This window comes from Hyaloscypha bicolor (assembly GCF_002865645.1).
Source record: "Hyaloscypha bicolor E unplaced genomic scaffold K444scaffold_126, whole genome shotgun sequence".
In the NCBI taxonomy this organism is placed as follows: Eukaryota; Fungi; Ascomycota; class Leotiomycetes; order Helotiales; family Hyaloscyphaceae; genus Hyaloscypha; species Hyaloscypha bicolor.
In genome coordinates, this window is record NW_020194628.1 from 1876532 (window position 1) to 1894058 (window position 17527).

At 48.9% G+C, this 17527-nt stretch overlaps 7 protein-coding genes across 7 annotated transcripts; 3 read left to right on the forward strand and 4 right to left on the reverse strand.

The window, feature by feature from the left end:
- Positions 1–359: 359 nt before the first annotated feature.
- K444DRAFT_100906 (uncharacterized protein) lies at positions 360–6050 on the reverse strand. Its single transcript, XM_024870255.1, has 3 exons — positions 5564–6050; positions 5066–5499; positions 360–4909 (listed from the first exon to the last, which is right to left on the reverse strand). The coding sequence occupies exons 1-3, from the start codon at positions 5595–5597 to the stop codon at positions 701–703; spliced, it is 4677 nt and encodes a 1558-aa protein (XP_024732127.1). The 5' UTR covers positions 5598–6050; the 3' UTR covers positions 360–700.
- A 339-nt stretch (positions 6051–6389) lies between these two features.
- K444DRAFT_645958 (uncharacterized protein) lies at positions 6390–7699 on the forward strand (the record flags this gene model as incomplete). Its single annotated transcript, XM_024885152.1, has 6 exons — positions 6390–6462; positions 6511–6629; positions 6685–7255; positions 7306–7432; positions 7516–7572; positions 7621–7699. The coding sequence occupies 6 exons, from the start codon at positions 6390–6392 to the stop codon at positions 7697–7699; spliced, it is 1026 nt and encodes a 341-aa protein (XP_024732128.1).
- Positions 7700–8996: 1297 nt separating this feature from the next.
- K444DRAFT_634069 (Pkinase-domain-containing protein) lies at positions 8997–10589 on the reverse strand (the record flags this gene model as incomplete). The annotated part of the gene is made up of 4 exons (XM_024883699.1): positions 8997–9024; positions 9075–9449; positions 9501–9754; positions 9804–10589. 4 exons carry the CDS (start codon positions 10587–10589, stop codon positions 8997–8999), a joined length of 1443 nt encoding a protein of 480 aa, XP_024732129.1.
- Positions 10590–11419: 830 nt separating this feature from the next.
- Positions 11420–12752, reverse strand: K444DRAFT_617689 (uncharacterized protein). The gene has a single exon (XM_024881176.1). It carries the CDS (start codon positions 12642–12644, stop codon positions 11640–11642), a length of 1005 nt encoding a protein of 334 aa, XP_024732130.1. The 5' UTR covers positions 12645–12752; the 3' UTR covers positions 11420–11639.
- A 57-nt stretch (positions 12753–12809) lies between these two features.
- K444DRAFT_617690 (uncharacterized protein) lies at positions 12810–14283 on the forward strand. The gene has a single exon (XM_024881177.1). It carries the CDS (start codon positions 12897–12899, stop codon positions 14103–14105), a length of 1209 nt encoding a protein of 402 aa, XP_024732131.1. The 5' UTR covers positions 12810–12896; the 3' UTR covers positions 14106–14283.
- A 633-nt stretch (positions 14284–14916) lies between these two features.
- On the forward strand, positions 14917–16676 carry K444DRAFT_667088 (uncharacterized protein; the record flags this gene model as incomplete). Its single annotated transcript, XM_024887257.1, has 5 exons — positions 14917–15253; positions 15478–15485; positions 15566–15596; positions 15747–15850; positions 15903–16676. 5 exons carry the CDS (start codon positions 14917–14919, stop codon positions 16674–16676), a joined length of 1254 nt encoding a protein of 417 aa, XP_024732132.1.
- A 384-nt stretch (positions 16677–17060) lies between these two features.
- K444DRAFT_513270 (uncharacterized protein) lies at positions 17061–17396 on the reverse strand (the record flags this gene model as incomplete). Its single annotated transcript, XM_024873508.1, has 2 exons — positions 17061–17228; positions 17280–17396. Coding segments are annotated over 2 exons (285 nt in total), but the record flags the coding sequence as incomplete, so codon positions are not given.
- Positions 17397–17527: the final 131 nt, after the last annotated feature.

A 17527-nucleotide genomic window follows, 5' to 3' on the forward strand; every position in this document is an offset into this window, starting at 1 on the left:
AACAAAATCGCCTCCTCATTCCAACACACAGAATCTTCGAATCTTCCGTCTATATACAAGCAAGTCCGCACAGATGCAACTCTCAAGAACATCCTCGTTCGGCTCTTGCCTCCACTGTCGTTGTATGTATTCCTTCACCGTTTGTGTTCTCGGCCAACTAACGATTGTCCCAGGGACAAATCAACGTTCTCAGCTCACTAACCTCTGAATGAGGCCGGAAGCGCGCTGTCTACCGCATCCTCCGTTCTATCCTCCGCAACTTCCGCAGCAGCATCCGGCGCCTCCTTTTTGTATATAGATATATATCAAATTTTCAAATCAATCAATCAGAGAGCCTTATTTTTATAAAAAAAATTGTGGCCTGATTTCGATCCTCACCTCGTTGGCGCCTCCGGGGGAAGCCCTATCGTGCGCGGTACTTCAAGAACGTAATGACTTGTGCACACTGTTCTCTCTCATAAGTCATTCATTTTCAAACGAGTCTTTGAAATTTCGCCGACTGGAACTTCTATGTCCCAATTCCTAAGAGGCCCCAAACGCCGAACTCACAAGAACGCTCCATTCAAATGCAGACCACCGACCCGACAATTGCCATTGCTAAATGCAGATATATGGCAAACAAAAATAATATATAAATCAAGAGGGACGGACTTCCTGCTTCCTGCAATGATGGATGCCTCGTCAGGGACTGCCAAGGGCCTTACTCAATGTTGCTTAGTCCCCTCTTGACGACGGCAACCTCATCTCTCTTCACAATGATAACGTCTCCTTGTTTGGTGACTTCGATCAACAACTCGTTGTTATTGCTCAGCCAGTCCGAGGGCAGCAAAAAATGGCGCATGAGGTTGCCGTCCGTTGTCTCGGTAGTTCCTGCTTTGACTGATGCAACAGAGCAGACCCATCCCGCGCTGTCAAGGAAAACAAGTCTATTTCCGTGTGTCCCAATGAGGAACTCAGCCCTATCCGCAAGATACTCGTATTTGACACCTTCTAGTACCTTTTTGGTTGAGACACTCAAATCAGCAAGGTGGAAAAGGAGGACATGCGGCCTTGGGCGGTTCGTAGCGGAGTCCGAGAAGGCTGCAGCAATCATCGAGTTGTTGAAGCAGGGCATGACGGTATGGATCCTCAGTCCTGGATTCGCTCCGTGTAGTGGAATTCCCTTATTCGCGGTGACTTCGGTCAAGGAAACCCAATCGTACAAATGTACGAAATTGTCGGTGACGAGGATCAATAAGTCCGCATTCGTCGGATGATTGGCCCACCTTCGATTCGGTGCGTCTTTCCGTGAAATCGAGTCCAAGAGTTCGAATTTGCCTGATGTCGTTCCGGACCAAACGGAGTCGGCGGATGTGGTAGAAACGAGGAATCGACTGTGGTCGTTGTTACTCAAGACTTGCCGTACGGCTTCACCAGCTCGATGATCGAGAAGCGTTCTGCCAATTCCCCATCCGATATGCGACCGAAGTAACTTGTGCGTTGTCACACGACTAGAGGAGTCGGTGCTACTGAGGTATGTCTTATTGTAATGGAGCGACATAATTGGCACACCCCCAGGAAGACCATAAAGCTTCTCAACGTCTTGGCCGGTGTTACTGTCATACAACCATACAGAGCCATCTTCCTTGCCACAGAAGAATATGTCCCCATTATCGTGGTAAGCCAATGCCGTGATCAAAACAATGTCACTGGGGCCCATCTCTCTAATCTTCTGCGGGGCTGTAGAGACGGAAACCGTGTCACTGCTTCCGTCATCTATATCTTGTCTAGCCAAAGCCATAGGGTCCCAAATTTGGCACTGAGAACCTCTGATATCGAGAAGGCGACGACTGTCGGCACTGAAAGCTAAAGCCTTGATGTAATAACCATCCAAGCTAATCCTATACAAGAGCTTTAGGGATTCGAAGTCGAAGAGCTGAACATCTCCTTGGTTTCCAGCTGTTGCCAGCGTCCGTCCGTCAGGAGATGACACGAGGATATAAGCACTTCCCATGGTTGTCTCCTTGACTGACATGTCTGATGTGTCAAGAAGAATTAAGTCGCCGTCCCAGTAAGATACAGCGAGCAAGTGAGTGTCAGGTGCACAGCTGAATGCAAGAGCATTGATTGTAGTGTTCACGAGCGGACGCCCATCTGGTGCTTTTCTTGCAAATGTGTCGTAGAAAGCGTCTTTTTCCAAGTCCCGGAGCAACAGGTCTTGGCCTCTGTACACAATTGCAAGCAGCTTGTCGTTCATGCAGAATGCTGCAGCTGTTGGGCGGCGAAATCCATGAACACGCGGTCCCTCGAGGTTTGGTGTCCAATTTCCTGAATTCCTCGGGATTCCAATATCGATATTCCAATTCTTCAGTTCGTTGTTCTTTAGTGCACCAAGTAATATTCTGTCATTATCCATGAAGACGAGAAACATACACTGTGCCTGAATGTCGAATGTCCATAATTGCTTCCAGTTTGAGACGTCCCAGATCTTGATGAAAACCGCTCCGGCTGAGGCTAATTTCTGGCCTCCTTGACTAAATCTTAAGACTGTGATATATTCCCCATGTTCTAGGGCTTGGATCTCTTGGCAGTCCGTATTGTTATAAATGGTGATACTGCCACAGGAGGCTCCGACGGCAAAATATTCCCCGGAGCATGTGAGGGCAGACAGCTGCTGCTGCCGATGGAAGATTGTTGAAAGACATTCATCCCACGTTGTATTTGACTGCCCAATAACCGAGATTCCGTGGGGCTGGGATCCAAATTGCTGATAGGGTGCGGATTCAACGGGGCAAAAAGGAGGGATGGCGTGAAAGATGGACGATGGGAAACTCAAAAGGGTCTTGCCAAATTTCCCCACCAGGCGAATTAGATCCGTACCCCATGAGTCTATGATACTAACCTCCGGACCGAAGGTAAACATATGTTTTCGACGCCTTTGAAGGAAGTTCTTGAGGGCTTTCCCAGTTTGGACCACTCTGTTCAGATCGGAGTTCTGGGCAAGATACTCGATCCAAGATAGAACGTTGGAAGACGACAGAAAGTTTGCCAACTCCAGCAGCAGGTCATCAGCCGTGGATGATGCATGATTGATATGTTCGTGTAGGCAATTGCAGGCATAAGCGACGAATGAACTACGCTTTGGAACTTCAACTAACATGCTCAGTCTTTGGTGTCGCGGAGGTTGCATCTCATCACCACTGAGGTATTGCAAGCAAGTCATAGCGAGTTTCTTATGCCCTAATTTCTTGTCAATCGCGAATTCGGAAGTGATATTTGACCTCAGAAAAAAGTCTCGCGCTGTTGGATGTATCATCTGAACGCGGGACTGCTTGTCGATAGAGAGGAAGTGGCCACAGGTTGCAACGATATCCTCGACGCTGCCTATTGTATCCTTGACATCCATCTGAAGGGCAATATAAAGCTCATCCGTTCTTAGCGGCCGCACGCAGCAGACAGCCCAAGTGAGAATAGCTTTTGCAAGAGGCTTGCCATACTTGGCGCGAGTCATGGAATCCAGTAAGTGTAAATATAGTCCATCTATACCACACGGAAGTTCTTCGAGGAATTGTCTGACCTCAGTGGACATGTGGACCTTTTGGAGCTCTTTCAGAATCAATTTCGCCCATAGAAAGCAACCAGCAGCTTTCTTGAGTATCGTACCAGCAGTCCTCCGCCGTGCTTCCTCGTCAAAACGGAGAACATTTTTCATGTTCGCCTCTAAATATAACGAGATGTCAAATTCAGTATCCTCTGGCAAGATTTCTTCTGTGATGACGTTGGCCCTGCAAATCTCGAAGGGGCTCGAAGTCTCGAAGCCGTTTCTTGAAGTAACAAGTATGTTGATGTTGGCCATGTCGATGATTTTCAGCAGAAATGGAATCAAGTCACTGTCGCCTTGGCATTGATCCAAAGCATCAAGTACCCAATATTGCCGTCGTTCAAGCTCCACTTTGAGAATGCCCTCAAGAAATAATTTATTCCATATAGTCCGCGCATCCATCTGACAGACTTGATCTTCTCTGGTGCAAATCTGAACCACAGTCTGAAGAATTTGTGGATGTGCTGACGCCATCTGCGATGCCATTGACCTCAAGAACAGGCTGGTACTTGACTGGAGATTGTCATTGTCCGCAAAGAAATAGAACATGCAGTCAAGGGCAGAATCCTTCAAGTGTTTCACCACATAGCCCGACAACACAGACTTTCCAGCAGCCGGTTTTGCGCTGATCCAGTATAGCTGTGAAGTGTTTGAGTTTCGCCACGCAGTGAAAGTCTCCTTTTCAATCAGCCACTTGCAAGACTCTCCAATTCTTTGAGAGTCGAAAGTCATGAAATCATCTGCTAATGTCTCGGGGACGCCAAGAAGATGACTGAGAAGCCTTTGTTGTTCACGATGTTCGTCATCATGGCTGAATTGTTGAGGATTGGAATCGAGATCTCGAAAGTTTGCAATCATCGACGCCAGAGCGTTGCGAATGGTTGAGTAATTGGGATCTGTTGGATCAGCATACCTGCATACATTGCGATGATTGGCATTCAGTAATTCATTCCGTTCGTTGGCGTATCCCAAGACAGCTAGGTCCTTCTCTACGATTATACCTCTTCCAGCACCATAGTACATCGGAAGTGTCTCGTAGAAGGAGAACAGCTGCAATTGCTGGCAATACCGTGGAAACTCATCGTTGATCGTTTGCGTGGCCAGCGACTTGGGGTGCAAGTCTTGCACAAATGGTCTGGCTCCAGAAGAGACAGCAAGTAGCTTCGAAAGAGTGGTGGCCAAATCCGCTCCTCGATGTGGAGTGGCGAGGAAGAAGATCGAGCGAACTCGGCGAGCAACAGATTCATATTCATGAAGTTGGTTTGCGAGGATGAAAGCTTTCTTGATCACCAAACCTCCCATGCTATGCCCGACGAAGATCAATGGTGTCTATCACGCTGGTTAGTATGTGGAGACTCCAAGCCTACTAGATACTACATTCAACGACAGCCTAAGCTGGAAAATTTAGCAATTAGCTCAGTCCCAAGTGCTCACTTGAGAGAAGGGGAGTGATGCGATCTTTGGAGACGGGAATCCAATACATACATTTGATCTCCGGGGAATCTGAGGGCAGTCTTGAATAGAACCGAGGAGGGACTTCGCGAAATCATGGATGTTTAGCGTGCTTTCCTTTTGCCAATTTGAATTGTAGCCGAAGGCGTGTATGCGAACATCAATGAAGTCGGGATCATGAGATAGCCATTCTTTTGGCCAGTAGAGAGAAGGGTCTTCTGACTTGGTCCACGTACTTCTGGATCCACCTCCCAGCCCGTGGACAAATATAAGGTCTGCGACCGCAGGTTGCAGAGGTCGAAACAATGTGTTCAATCCGAATGGGCCCTTCAGATCCTTTGGCGGGACGAGAGTGGTGGGATGCCTTGTCAGGATTCGCGTAAGAGAGAGACGTGATCGAGAGGATAAATTTGTCCTCTGCCTTATGAGCTGCCAGGCTGGATCTATGGGATCCTGGTTGGGCTCTTCTATCAACCGAGTCAGAAATATTGTGTTGGAGGGGCACGAAGGAAGGAACTGCTCAAGACTCACTGATTGAACCGAGCTTGGGAATGAGTTTCGCCATTAGTAATTGATGGTCTCTTCTCCCCGAGTAAAATGCATGCTATAGTAAAGCATCAAAAGGGCCATTGGTAGGTGTTAAATGATGATATTTTTAAAAGACTAGAGTAATGCAAACTGTGTTACTGTCAACAGAGAAATACTTCCAAGTGATGGATTTTGGGTTTGAACTCTTCACGACTCGGAAGGATTGACCCCCATTAATTATCCATAACATTCGTCTGCGTGGGGGTCAAATTCCAGTCTGCGAATCGAGACTATCATCGTCATCGAAGCCAAAGAGGCATTAGGAACTTGGGGATTGGTCTGTGAAGCTGTAGGCTTTCTCCCTCACAGGGCGAAACTCTCGAGGCTGAGCGCCCCCGTGACCCTTGCGTTTGTTGCCTCGTCGGCATCATCCAGTAATGAAGCCGGATTAGAATGCGCCTCCCTCGTGATCTGGCCGACCACTCTTTCCTGCAAAGTGGCAACTATCTCCGCGGCGCAGCTTCGCCCAGCTTGGTACAAGTTGGTAGCCTTGGTCCGCTGACGGAACCTGCGTGATCAGAACTCATGACGTTAACTGGAAGAACAGACATTTACACACGTAACGCACCAACAGGCAGAACGGTCAGGCAGATGGGGCGATGCTGCTACTCCGCCTAGTTCATAACGTCTCGCACGAATTGGGAAAGAGCCTCCATGCCTGGGGTGGAGATATCATTTCACTCCCGTCGGGAAAAGATCTGTGAATTCAGCAGCGGCCGATACTGCTCGTGTCAATTCCAACTTTCAAAGCTGCTCGGTATTGACTTAAATGGAGATACTAGACAAGGACGCCGAAGTGTCGGAGACAGTGATTCAGTTTGTCGATCCCAATGTTTTGGCGAGTATGAAGATGTGCTCTAACATAATTATCGGGTTAACCTTCATGGCAGAGCTTCCGGAAGGCAGCATATCAATTGGGATCTATCCGTATGGAGCCACTTACTGGACTCGCACTGCTGAGATCCAGACAAGACAAGCAGATGGGTCGCAGCTGAGTTTCTTTCTAAAGGTTCTTCAGGTCATCTTTAGTAACGTCGATTAAAGACGTACTTACTTCTTTCCAGGTATCCCAAAACGAGACCGGGAAGAAAATGATGTTGGGCGAGATCGTGTCCATCAAACATATCCACGAGGCTGTACCAGACTTAGCTCCTGAGCCCATCGCCTGGGGGTCATACCTCACTGTTCCGAATACGCATTTCTTGCTTCTTAGTTTCGTCAACATGACCGATGATATCCCGGACATCGATAGGCTCCCAAGAAAAGTAGCGGAACTTCACCAGAAAGGCTGCTCACTAAACGGAAAGTTTGGATTCCCGGTACAGAACTATCAAGGACGTCTGTCTCAAGTGACCACTTGGACTGATACGTGGGAAGAGTGCTTTGCTAACAATCTGAGGGGTATGTTGGAACATGAGGAGAAAACCCAGGGACCCAATGCGCGATTGGAGGTCCTTTCAAAGGACATCTTTGAGAAGGTTATACCAAGGCTTCTGAGGCCTTTGGAGACAGGAGGTCGCCATATCGAGGCTCGACTGGTACACGGAGATCTGTGGGATGGAAATTGCTCAACAGCGGTTGAAACAGATGGCCCCGTGATTTATGACGCGAGCGCTCTTTACGCTCATAATGAATGTAAGTCTGCCATGTGGGGCGAGCTTTGGCCACAGAGACTAACGAAGCAGATGAGCTTGCACCATGGCGATGCACTCGACACAAAATTGGGAAGCTGTACATGAGAGCATACCACCGGTACTTCCCAATCTCTGCTCCTGAAGAGGATCACGATGACCGCAATTTGCTGTACTGCATGTAAGACCACCAGGCGGCATACACCAGGTCCCAGTGAATGGGAATAACAAAGTCCTGGGTTGCACAGAACCTAACAGATACAGTCGATTTGACGCATGTTCGTCAGCCTTGTACCCTGGCAACTTGAGATTCAGAGATATGTGAGCTATTGAACATGCCTTTTGAACAATTGCTGAACAAATTCGCAGCATGATCGACGAAATGCAAACTCTCGTCGACAAATATCCCGATGGGTATGAGGGCTGGGCGAGGGAGCAGAAGAGCTGACATTTCGATCTGGTAGTTGGCGTTCCAGGTCTCCTTCCTCTCGAGCTGCGCGACCGTCTTTACACTAATAAACCAATCAAGGCAAAGTCCATACATAGGTCCAATACCTAATGTGCTTTGGGCCTCACCATACCTCTTCCATGGCCACTCCCTATGCTCCCACAGATCCCAAGACTTACTTCCATTCTTGCCCACGCCATAAGCACCCATTCTCGGCTGCTCGCCCTCCATCCTCTCAAGTTCAATCGCAAATTACCATCCTCCCAGGTCTCAAACCTCTTATAAGGACTCGTACCGTGACACTCCTATTCTCCCACCCCTGAGGCCTATTTAGAATTGGTTTACCATAGTGGCCTTGCAACGACATCCAGCATTTCGGCATGGCTCTATCTGTAACCCGCTTTGAAACGCATTGATAATATTCAAGCCGAACGTGGACGCAGACGTACCATCTCACATCACAGGCGTGACATCCATCGTAACCCTCGACCCACCCAAACAGCGAGAAATTTGGACCGGTCAACTTCCTCTTCTCGTGATAAAACGAGAATACAAACACGACACTGAGAAGAATGAGCGAGAGAAATGCCTTCTATATTGGAACGACTGCCCCTATCATCCACATAGCTTTAGAACGGATGGACCAGTTAGGCTGGGACAATGGGTCATGTCATAGGTGGAACGCGGGCCGAGAAAAGAAGGTTATTTTGACGTCGGCGAGGTCGGGCAGCTTGGCGAGGCCACTTCGGCTAAGACACCACAAAAAGTCGAGAAACCCCTGATTGGGTGTTTCTCGTTGCATTGCTGCGCCGTGTGGCGTTGGAAGAACCATTCTTTTCAGCGTGAAATACGGCGAGCGCCTCCAGCCGCCACAAACATCACAGAAGCCCAAAAAGTATAGTAAATTGTCATGGAAATTTGACTTACCGAGCATTTAAATATCGGAGAAATGCGATTTCCACCATAGCATTTGAACTGCATTGTTATCGGGTAACCTACCCGATGCTTCAAGACTATCCTCCATTTCATCTGGCAATTCAAGCGTGCTTTCAAGAGCTATTCCTTGGCTTGAAAGCCTTCCAAATCGTTATTTCAACTCAAGCCGCAATCCGGCCCTGACAACACCGCCCTTGCTCAACCCATCATTTTCGCCGTCCTTCGCCGCCCACCGTTTGACTTCAATAGAGATAAAAACACGCAAGTTGAGTATATGTGCAGGGGTGATGATTTGCGAGGTGAAACAACGAGAGTGGTGTATTAGCGAGGCTCCCTGCCCAAGCATAGCAGGTCTTGTGTTTTAGAAATCCGTGAAGAGGTTCTTATATCTGTAAAAGTGATAAGCACGCTTCTTGATTCCAGGATAGGGGAGACTTACTCATCGTGACCCGTTTGCCCGTAATGATCTGTTTCCTCGGGATACTTGTCGAATTGACTGGCGTCACCAACGCCAGCCTTGACAGGAGGCACATATGGAGCATCGATGTCCTTTTTGGCCAGCCTTTCCCACGTGACTTCTGCAAACCACTGGTGATTTTTGACGTCTTCTGAGCCACCATGCAAATTTCCAAGCCGCTTCGTCAGGTCGGCCGTGATCAGGCGTTGCAGCAAGTCTTGGGCATCAGGGTGAATATACGGTGGATACTTTACTCGGCCCTTCAGAATGTTCTCATAGATTTTCATCGGTGACCCACCGTCCCAGAAGGGAGTGAACCCGCAAAGCATTTCAAAGATTAATATGCCGAGGGACCACCTATATCATATGTGAGATTTTTGACGACTTTACTGACAGCGGCAAACTTACCAGTCAACAGACTTGTTGTACCCCTTGCTGGACACAACCTCTGGCGCCAGGTAATCTGGCGTTCCGCATAGAGTCCATGTAATATCTGGAACCTTCTTGGCGAACCCAAAGTCCGTGATTTTCAGATGCCCATGCCGATCGAGAAGCAGATTTTCAGGCTTCAGATCTCGATAGATGATCTGATTTTTGTGGAGATACTCGAGTGCTAAGGTCACCTCGGCAGCGTAGAACTTTGCTACAGGGTTGGGAAATCGCTGGCAATATTTCAGTAGAGCACATATAATTTTCGTCTCGATACCCTACCTGAGATTTTCTCAACAGAGAGAATAACTCCCCTCCTTCTACGAAGTCCATCACAAGATATAAGTTCTTGGAGTCTTGGAACGTCCCCCAGAGAGTAACGAGGAAAGGATGCTTGACTTCCTGGAGCATTCTTCTCTCATCATTCGTATGTTCCACCTGCTTCATCTTCACCACTTGCTGCTTTTTCAACACTTTGACGGCATAGAATCGTTGATTATGCTTCGATTGGACCAGATGCACCCGCCCAAAGCTACCGGTGCCCAATGTCCGAAGTATTTCGAAATCCCCCAATGAATATTTGCCCTTGGTCTGCCTGATTTGTGGCGCTTGCACAGCTGGTGCGGCCCTTGTGAGTGAACTGTCATTCCCAGTATAGGTTGTGTTCTCGCCGGATGCGGGGTTCGAATGCTCGTTTTTCGAGTTACTGGCACCGTCATTTTGGGGGGGATTAATGAGGTTGCTGATACTTGGAAGGTTCTGCTGATCTGCTGGGACAGGAAGGGCCTGCTGTTGCTGAGGAGAAAGCCCTCGCGTCATTGGCTGCTGTTCACCCACAGTGGGTGGACTGGCTTGATTGAGGGGGGCGTCGGGCTGAGATGTACTCAGGGTCTCAGGGGCAGTGGATTGCGTTGTAACAGAGGCTATCGAATTGTCGAAGCCCCGAGAGGGGGTCGGAGTAATCGGGCTGGTGGGCTGGCTGGAAGTTGAAGTTGGAGAGGCTAGGTCTTTTTGACCCGGAGACTCCCTCGTCCGTTTCTTCTTTAGAAAACCTCCTAATGACGGCATATGAACCCAGTGAAAATTGCTGTTGTCGAGGAGGCAGATCGACGCCAGCGAGCCCAGACGTCAAGGCTGGATGTCGGGAAGGCGACGCGGATGCGCTGGACTAACGGAGAAGCTCTAGGGGTGCGGATCTAGACCATGGGCAGCAGGAGGAAAGAATACCGTATAAAGGTTCTGGAATGTCTGGATTTGCTGGATCGTGGGCTCCGCGATTTGGCAAGCAAGAGCGACCGAGAGGAATGCGGCTTGCTGCAGTCGTGAACAGCAGAACGGCAAGGCCAGCTCCCTTGTCGCAATTGGCTGTCCGTGATAAAGTCAACGGGACGAGGCTGTCAAAGGGAACTCAGCTGTCGCAGAGGGCCAGCAGTCTAGACGAGAGTCTGAGGGGTGCAATTGGGACAGTGAGGTATGTCAATGGTCGCCGATGGAGAAGAGAGGGGGTGCGGAGAGGACGAGGAGGAGGTTGAGTTGGTGGAGGATGCGAGCGGAGTTCAAGACGCCTGCTCACTGGTCTGAACCGTGGTGGGGTGAAGATCCTTGAGCAGCGGGCTTAGCGTCGTGCCCGGCTGAGCCGTCCTCTGGCCATCAATGAGAACAGCACGCCCTTCAAAGCCCGAAATCAAAAAGCAAATTCTGAGCACTGATAATGATGAAAGACGCTGCCGAGTTTGCGCCTGAATAGTTCTGATGCTGTTGGAGAAAGAGGGGGTTGGGCACAGACTGCTGACAGCGAGCCCTGCCGCAGCGGCTTTTTCCTGGTTCACGTGTATTTGTTCCATTATTGCCGGGTCAAGGGTATCAACTACAAATTGAGCTGCAGCATGGATGTGAGGGGCTTAATTGGACTAAAGTTTCTGTATCTACCAAACATTAGTGCCTTAGTAAGGTTTGGTGTGAGTTGGGGAAGTGGGGAGAGACTGCGGTAAAGTCTTCAAGTGTTGGCTCAAACAGTTCATGGGGACTGTTTGAGAATCGTGATTCTTCATTGATAGGCCAGCCCGCCTAAACGCCGCCGCTATGCTACCAAACCCAAAACTCCATGGTCCACAGATATCATTTCTGCGCATCTCGCAGTTCGGACCACATCCGATCAATGACCTGAAAAACTGCCGTCACTGCCTGCATAACATCCTCACTGACGTTTTGCCCGCCAAGCTTTTGCTGGATCTTATCAGGATGCCAACGAACCCTCTCCGCTTTCAAAACCTTTCCCAGCTGGGCTTCCGTAGGCTGGCCAGCAGAGGGAGCGTAGAGGAAGAACTTTTCGACTTCTTTCAACTCGACGTCTTTCCGCCTTCCACTCTCAACAGGCCATGGTATCGATGCAATGGCAACTTTGACGCCTCCCTTTCCGAGAGTCTCCCACTTCTGGGTGTATGCGTCCCATTTCTCTGTCCAAGACTTCCTAGTCTTCCGTTCCTCGCCCCTTCTCAGACTCTCTTCCACTTTCCTTCTGAATTTCTGGGCCTCTCTCTCCTCTTTGGCACCCTCTTTTGCTAGCTTTTCTCTTTCCTTCTTAGCAGCAGCTCTTCGTGCCTTCTCCTCGATCAGATGTTGGTGCGTCTTCTCATACATCTTCGCCCTGACGAACGCTGTGTATTCTTCATCCGTCATGCGCTCCAATTTTCCCTCTGGGCCTTTCTTAATGTCGGGATAGGTGTGAATTGGCTGGCCATAAACACCCTCCCAGAACTGTGCTCCTTCATCGTCTGCCATAGCATCGAATAGACTTTCTCTAAACGCAACATCAGGGTCCAGGTATTGATCCGAGGAGGCATTCGGAAGATGGGTGTCATCGTAAAGGGATGGATCGTCCTTCTTTGTTGTCGAAGGTGTGGATTTGCGCCGCTTCGACCGATGGTGGTGGTGATGCCTTTCTCGATCACGGTCGTGATGACCTCCTTCTGATGGGCTTCGAGACCTCTCATCAGATTTCCTCTTCGACTTCGACTTGAACTTGAACTTCGACTTGATCGGGGGAATTTGCGCCTTGGTACCTTGATCGTTGTCGCCGCTGCTGACGCCAGCGATACGGTCGCCTCCATCCACGGATGTCATCGTGGTCCACGCGCATCGAGTGCGTTCAGATTTTGAGGTTTCATGTGCGTGGAGACGGCTCTGAAAGTTTGTGGCAAGTTTGCATCGGCGTATGGCGAGGATGTTTCGATGCTTGGAGAAGAGTCAAGGCCAAGCTCGATAAGGCTTCTTATCGCGCTAGCGCCACAAAAGTCCAACCTCACCTCAAAGTTCCCCACAGCAACGAGAGCCTCCAAACCAACATCGAAGAACTCGGATTCAGACAAAGTCAAGATGTCTAACAAAGGTCTATCTTATGGACTAAATCTCGTCAAGAAGACTACTGGGAACAGACCTCAACCTGCAAAACGGAAACCTCTATTCGAGGAAGATAATGACTCTGACGGCGAAGGGAAAGGCACAGAGGCTGGAATCGAGGAAATTGGAGAGATAGGGGGGCTGTCCGACCGACCGCCAGCCTCAAAATCTTCAATGGATGGACTTCTGCTGCAGTCAAAAGGGGGCAGGCCGCCACTGAAGCCAGGAATAAAGAAAGGACCCATCAGCATGTACGGCGACCTATCCTCATCGTTCGGCTCCAAAAAGTACACAGAAACGGCAGAAGAACTGGATTCCAATATCTATGACTATGATGCAGTTTATGATTCCCTCAAACCGAAGAAGAAGGTTACCCAGGAAGACATTGAAAGAAAACCAAAGTATATGAGCAACCTTCTTGCTGCGGCTGCAGTCCGCAAACGAGATGCAACGATCGCTGAAGAAAAGAAGTTAGCCAGGGAGAGAGAGGCTGAAGGAGAAGAGTATGCAGACAAGGAGAAATTCGTCACTTCGGCATATAAGAAACAGCAAGAGGAAAATCGACGATTAGAGGCAGAGGAAAAGCTCCGGGAAGAGCAAGAGGCGAAGAAAAGCAAAGGAACTGGCATGACGAGCTTTTACAAGAACATGCTTGAGAAAGGAGAGCAGAAGCACTCGGATGTTATCAAAGCTGTCGAAGAGAGAATCAAGAACGGGCCTGCCGAGGAGGATGAAGAAGAGAAGCAGAAGACCGAGGCTGATATGGCACGAGAAATTAACGACAAGACTGGTGGTGCTATTGCGGTCAACGATGAAGGCCAGGTTGTTGACAAACGACAATTACTCAAGGGAGGTCTTAATATTGCCGCAACGCCGAAGAGTGCAACTGCATCAAGTACCCCCCGTGGGGGCTCATCAATGTCTGATCGAAGCAGAGGGTCTGGGTTTGTGGGAGCTAGTGGTGGAAAGCAAGCTATGCGGGAACGCCAGTCACGGATGATGGAAGCACAGTTAGAACAGGCGACGAAGAGGGCACTGGAGGAGGGCGAGGGAGAGCGGCAGAAGATTGAAAGGGCGTCGAAGAGTAGAAAGACGGAGGGCGATATTATGAGTGCCAAAGAGAGATACTTGGCAAGAAAACGGGAGGCAGAGGAAGCAAAGAGGAGAGGAGAGGGTAATGTATGAATGATGGCATAAATTTAATGGACTTGCCACAAGGAACATTCAAACAAAGCTCTGCCGAACGACGGCTCCCTTAATAGTCTTCTGGCGATAGCGGAATTCCACGATCAAGTATGGATGTGGGACTTCAAAAGCTAATAAGGGTTAATGCCGTATGCCAAATTCCAGCTGAGTCAACGCTTTCGGAAAATTAACAGTGATTGCCTTCAAGAGTACGTTGGTCTTCAACTCTATTCCATTGGTCCGTCCTTCGTGCTAGATATGCCTTGAACAGCTTTCTTGACATTGTTCTTTCAACGATTGTGCATTTCGTCTCTGAGACATTTGAGAACTCATTCCTGATATCGTTCAATCAGTGATTGTACAAGCGATTTCCCGGACAATTTGAGAAATTTATTAAGACATGTAGGGTTGCCGATGCCAAAACCCTGCTGGTACAATGACAAGGCAGGGAAACAGAGCGCCTCTTCTCACCTTTTCATCTTTTGAATTTAAGATGCGCTATCGTGTTTCGTAACTTTTGAATATTCCGTCTTCACGTGGAACATTGGAAAGATGTTGAAATCGGCCCAATTCTATCCATATTCTATCTCTCCCCAATTCTGTATTTCTGATCCAGCATACTTCGATTCCATTGTTCCATTTCAGCTGGGGACATTTGATAACGCTGTCGGTGCCACCTTGAGCCGATATCAGGAGGAGCTCCTTTCTTCACGTGCCTTCCCCTTTTGGCAAGTCAACAACCCCGATTTTAAGAACCTCCGTCGCCACCTCAATCTTCCCCAACCAACAAGAGCAATCAAAAATCGCCACAATGGCGTCGCTGAAGGAGCGAAAGAGCGCTCTGCAAGAGTTTATGGCCAGCCCGAAGACGATGGATGCCATTTGCAACTCTATCCACCTCAACAGCGGCAGTCAAGTACACAAGGATCTCCTACGCGCCATAGTACAGATCACCGCTTATGGCAAGGAACACGTCAAGAAGTGTGGCCTCCTCGAGCCTCGCAGAGTCCTCTCCGATGGCACGCATTGTACTACCTTCGACGGGGAGTTTCAAGCTCTCGTCGACCGGTTCCTAGTCGAACTGAGGGCCGGCGTTATCTTTTTTCCTGTTATCCTGCCCAACTACGATGGTTGGACCGACAGCTTCTGTAGGTATTGGGAAGACACCCCTTTCCTATTCTTCTGAGCGGTATCAAGACAATGTTTCAGTTTTCCCAGAGCAATCTGTTGGGCAATTACTAACTACCCCGTTACCTAGGGACTGGGGACCGCCTCCAGTGGAGCAGCAGCCTTGAGCGTGATGATATACGGGGTGGCATCCTACTGATGTTCGAGAATATCAAGAACAATGGTATCACCATCGATCTTACAGGCGCAGAGGTATGCTATCCCCTCACTTTTCATACTTCCTATCACCCTTCCATTAGGTGCTCCCGGATCACTGGCTGACCCCTTTTTAGGTTTATGAAAGCTTTACAACCGATGACTGCGGTACGCATCCTAACTGAATGTCTCCGGAGTTTGTGCACATTCAAATTCCTTCCTCTCCGAACTTCCTAGTGATCTTGGGACATTCAAAATGCTTCCTCCGAAAGTTCTCGGGGGTTTAGAACATTCAAGGACTTTTACTGACTTTGGCAGATGACTGTGGAAGCGAGAATGCTACTAGCACCGACGATATTGTCTACTGCGATACATGTCACGTAGGGCACCACCAGAGCTGCTATGACATTTACCCAAAGCCGGTTGGTACATTCTATTGTCCACAAGTGATGTCCAGAAGACTAATGTTCGCAGGGACCTGGCGACCCGTGGAACTGCAAGCCGTGCGATGCCGCTAAGCAAGCTAGTACCAGTGCCTCCAGAAAGCGCAAATCCAGTACTACTCCCAAGAAGACTATGCCGAGGAATGTACGACACAAGCAGGAATATTCAGAATATTCCCCTCTTGATTCTCTTGGAACCACCTCGAACATTCAAAGTGCAACCTCGTCACATGTGAAGGGAGGAAAGAGAAGTTTGAGCTTAAATTCTCAGAAGAAGGAGGGATATTCTCAAAGCGGTCGCCGAGCAGTCAGCCAACCCACCAATGTCCTTAAACCCGTGAAGAAGCCATCAAAGTCTCCACCGGCTCTTGCCCCGATTCCTCCTCTCAACGCCTTTACCAAAGACCCAGTGGAGGATCTTACATTCAATCTCGGTGTTGCCCCCAAGAATAGTACACCCAGTCCCAAGCCCCGATTGTCCCATTCACAAATAGAGGGAACGATTCTCCTTACTCGATTGAAGGATCATAAGATATTTCGAAAGGTTTCTTTGACCAACGCTCGGACGGTGGATTCCCTTTTCAAAGAGTGTGCGCAGCGCTGGCCAGATAAGTTCGGTGTTGGTGGCATCTCGAGACTTCTGTACGTCGACGAGGAGAGTCACCTAGTGGAGATTGTGGAAGGAAATTCGGCTGATTACAAAGAGCTCCTCAGAATGATTCAGAGACGTTGGGACAATGGAGGAGGGGAAATAGTCCGAGTTACGGTAGTCTTGCTTGCTGATGGGGAGGTTGAGGAGGTGTGATTGTTCTATTTCAGCAGGAACATCAATGGCTATTGTGTGTGTTCAGATGGTACATTCTCATATCTTGTAGGACTTTACTTTTTCGGAATGTCCATACGGGCGTGGAACATTGAGGTTGCTGAGAACGACAATGTACGAAATGGGATTTCTCATTTTCGGACAATCACTTGTATAAGTACATAATAAAAACCCTACTCTCTCAACACTTGGACTGAAGAATATTGGAGAAGAGGTGATTCGTGCTGATACCGTCTATAACCTCCCATCCGGTGATGCACACTTTCCCTCCCATTTTGCTTGCACAGGTGTGATACAGGCCCCTACTCGTACATCCATTGTTTGGCTCTCTTCCTTCAGAAGAACCTAGAAAATCCCACCTCCACCAGAACTTCTCCCCTGCTCCTGTTGTATCCGGTTGATGTACTGTCTCGAAACCGTGTTCCATGCCGCCATATATTTCTCCATGCATTGCGTGAAGCATGTCGTCTCGCCGCTTGATAACGAGGAGCCAGGCTTGGGTACGCACTTCTCGAAGCAGTGCTCGTTGACTTTCTGCTTGCAGTTAGATACAGCCTAAGAAGCGAGATAATGGAGATTGTGTACTTCAATCAATTGCCGTGCGTTCGTCATAGCAGCTTCTTGTCGGACTTGGTTCATGACCGCAGCCTTGGGATCTGAAGAAGAGGAGCCGAAACCAAGGCCATTGCTGATGTTGTCCATCTTTGCCGACTCTGTAGACCTCTAATGCAATAGCCTGCTCCTGTTCGTCTGCGTTCGAAGGGAGGGAATGGAGGTCGTGTGATAGTTTGCCTTTCCGAACTGTTTGGGTTCGTTTCCTCAAAATTTATCTC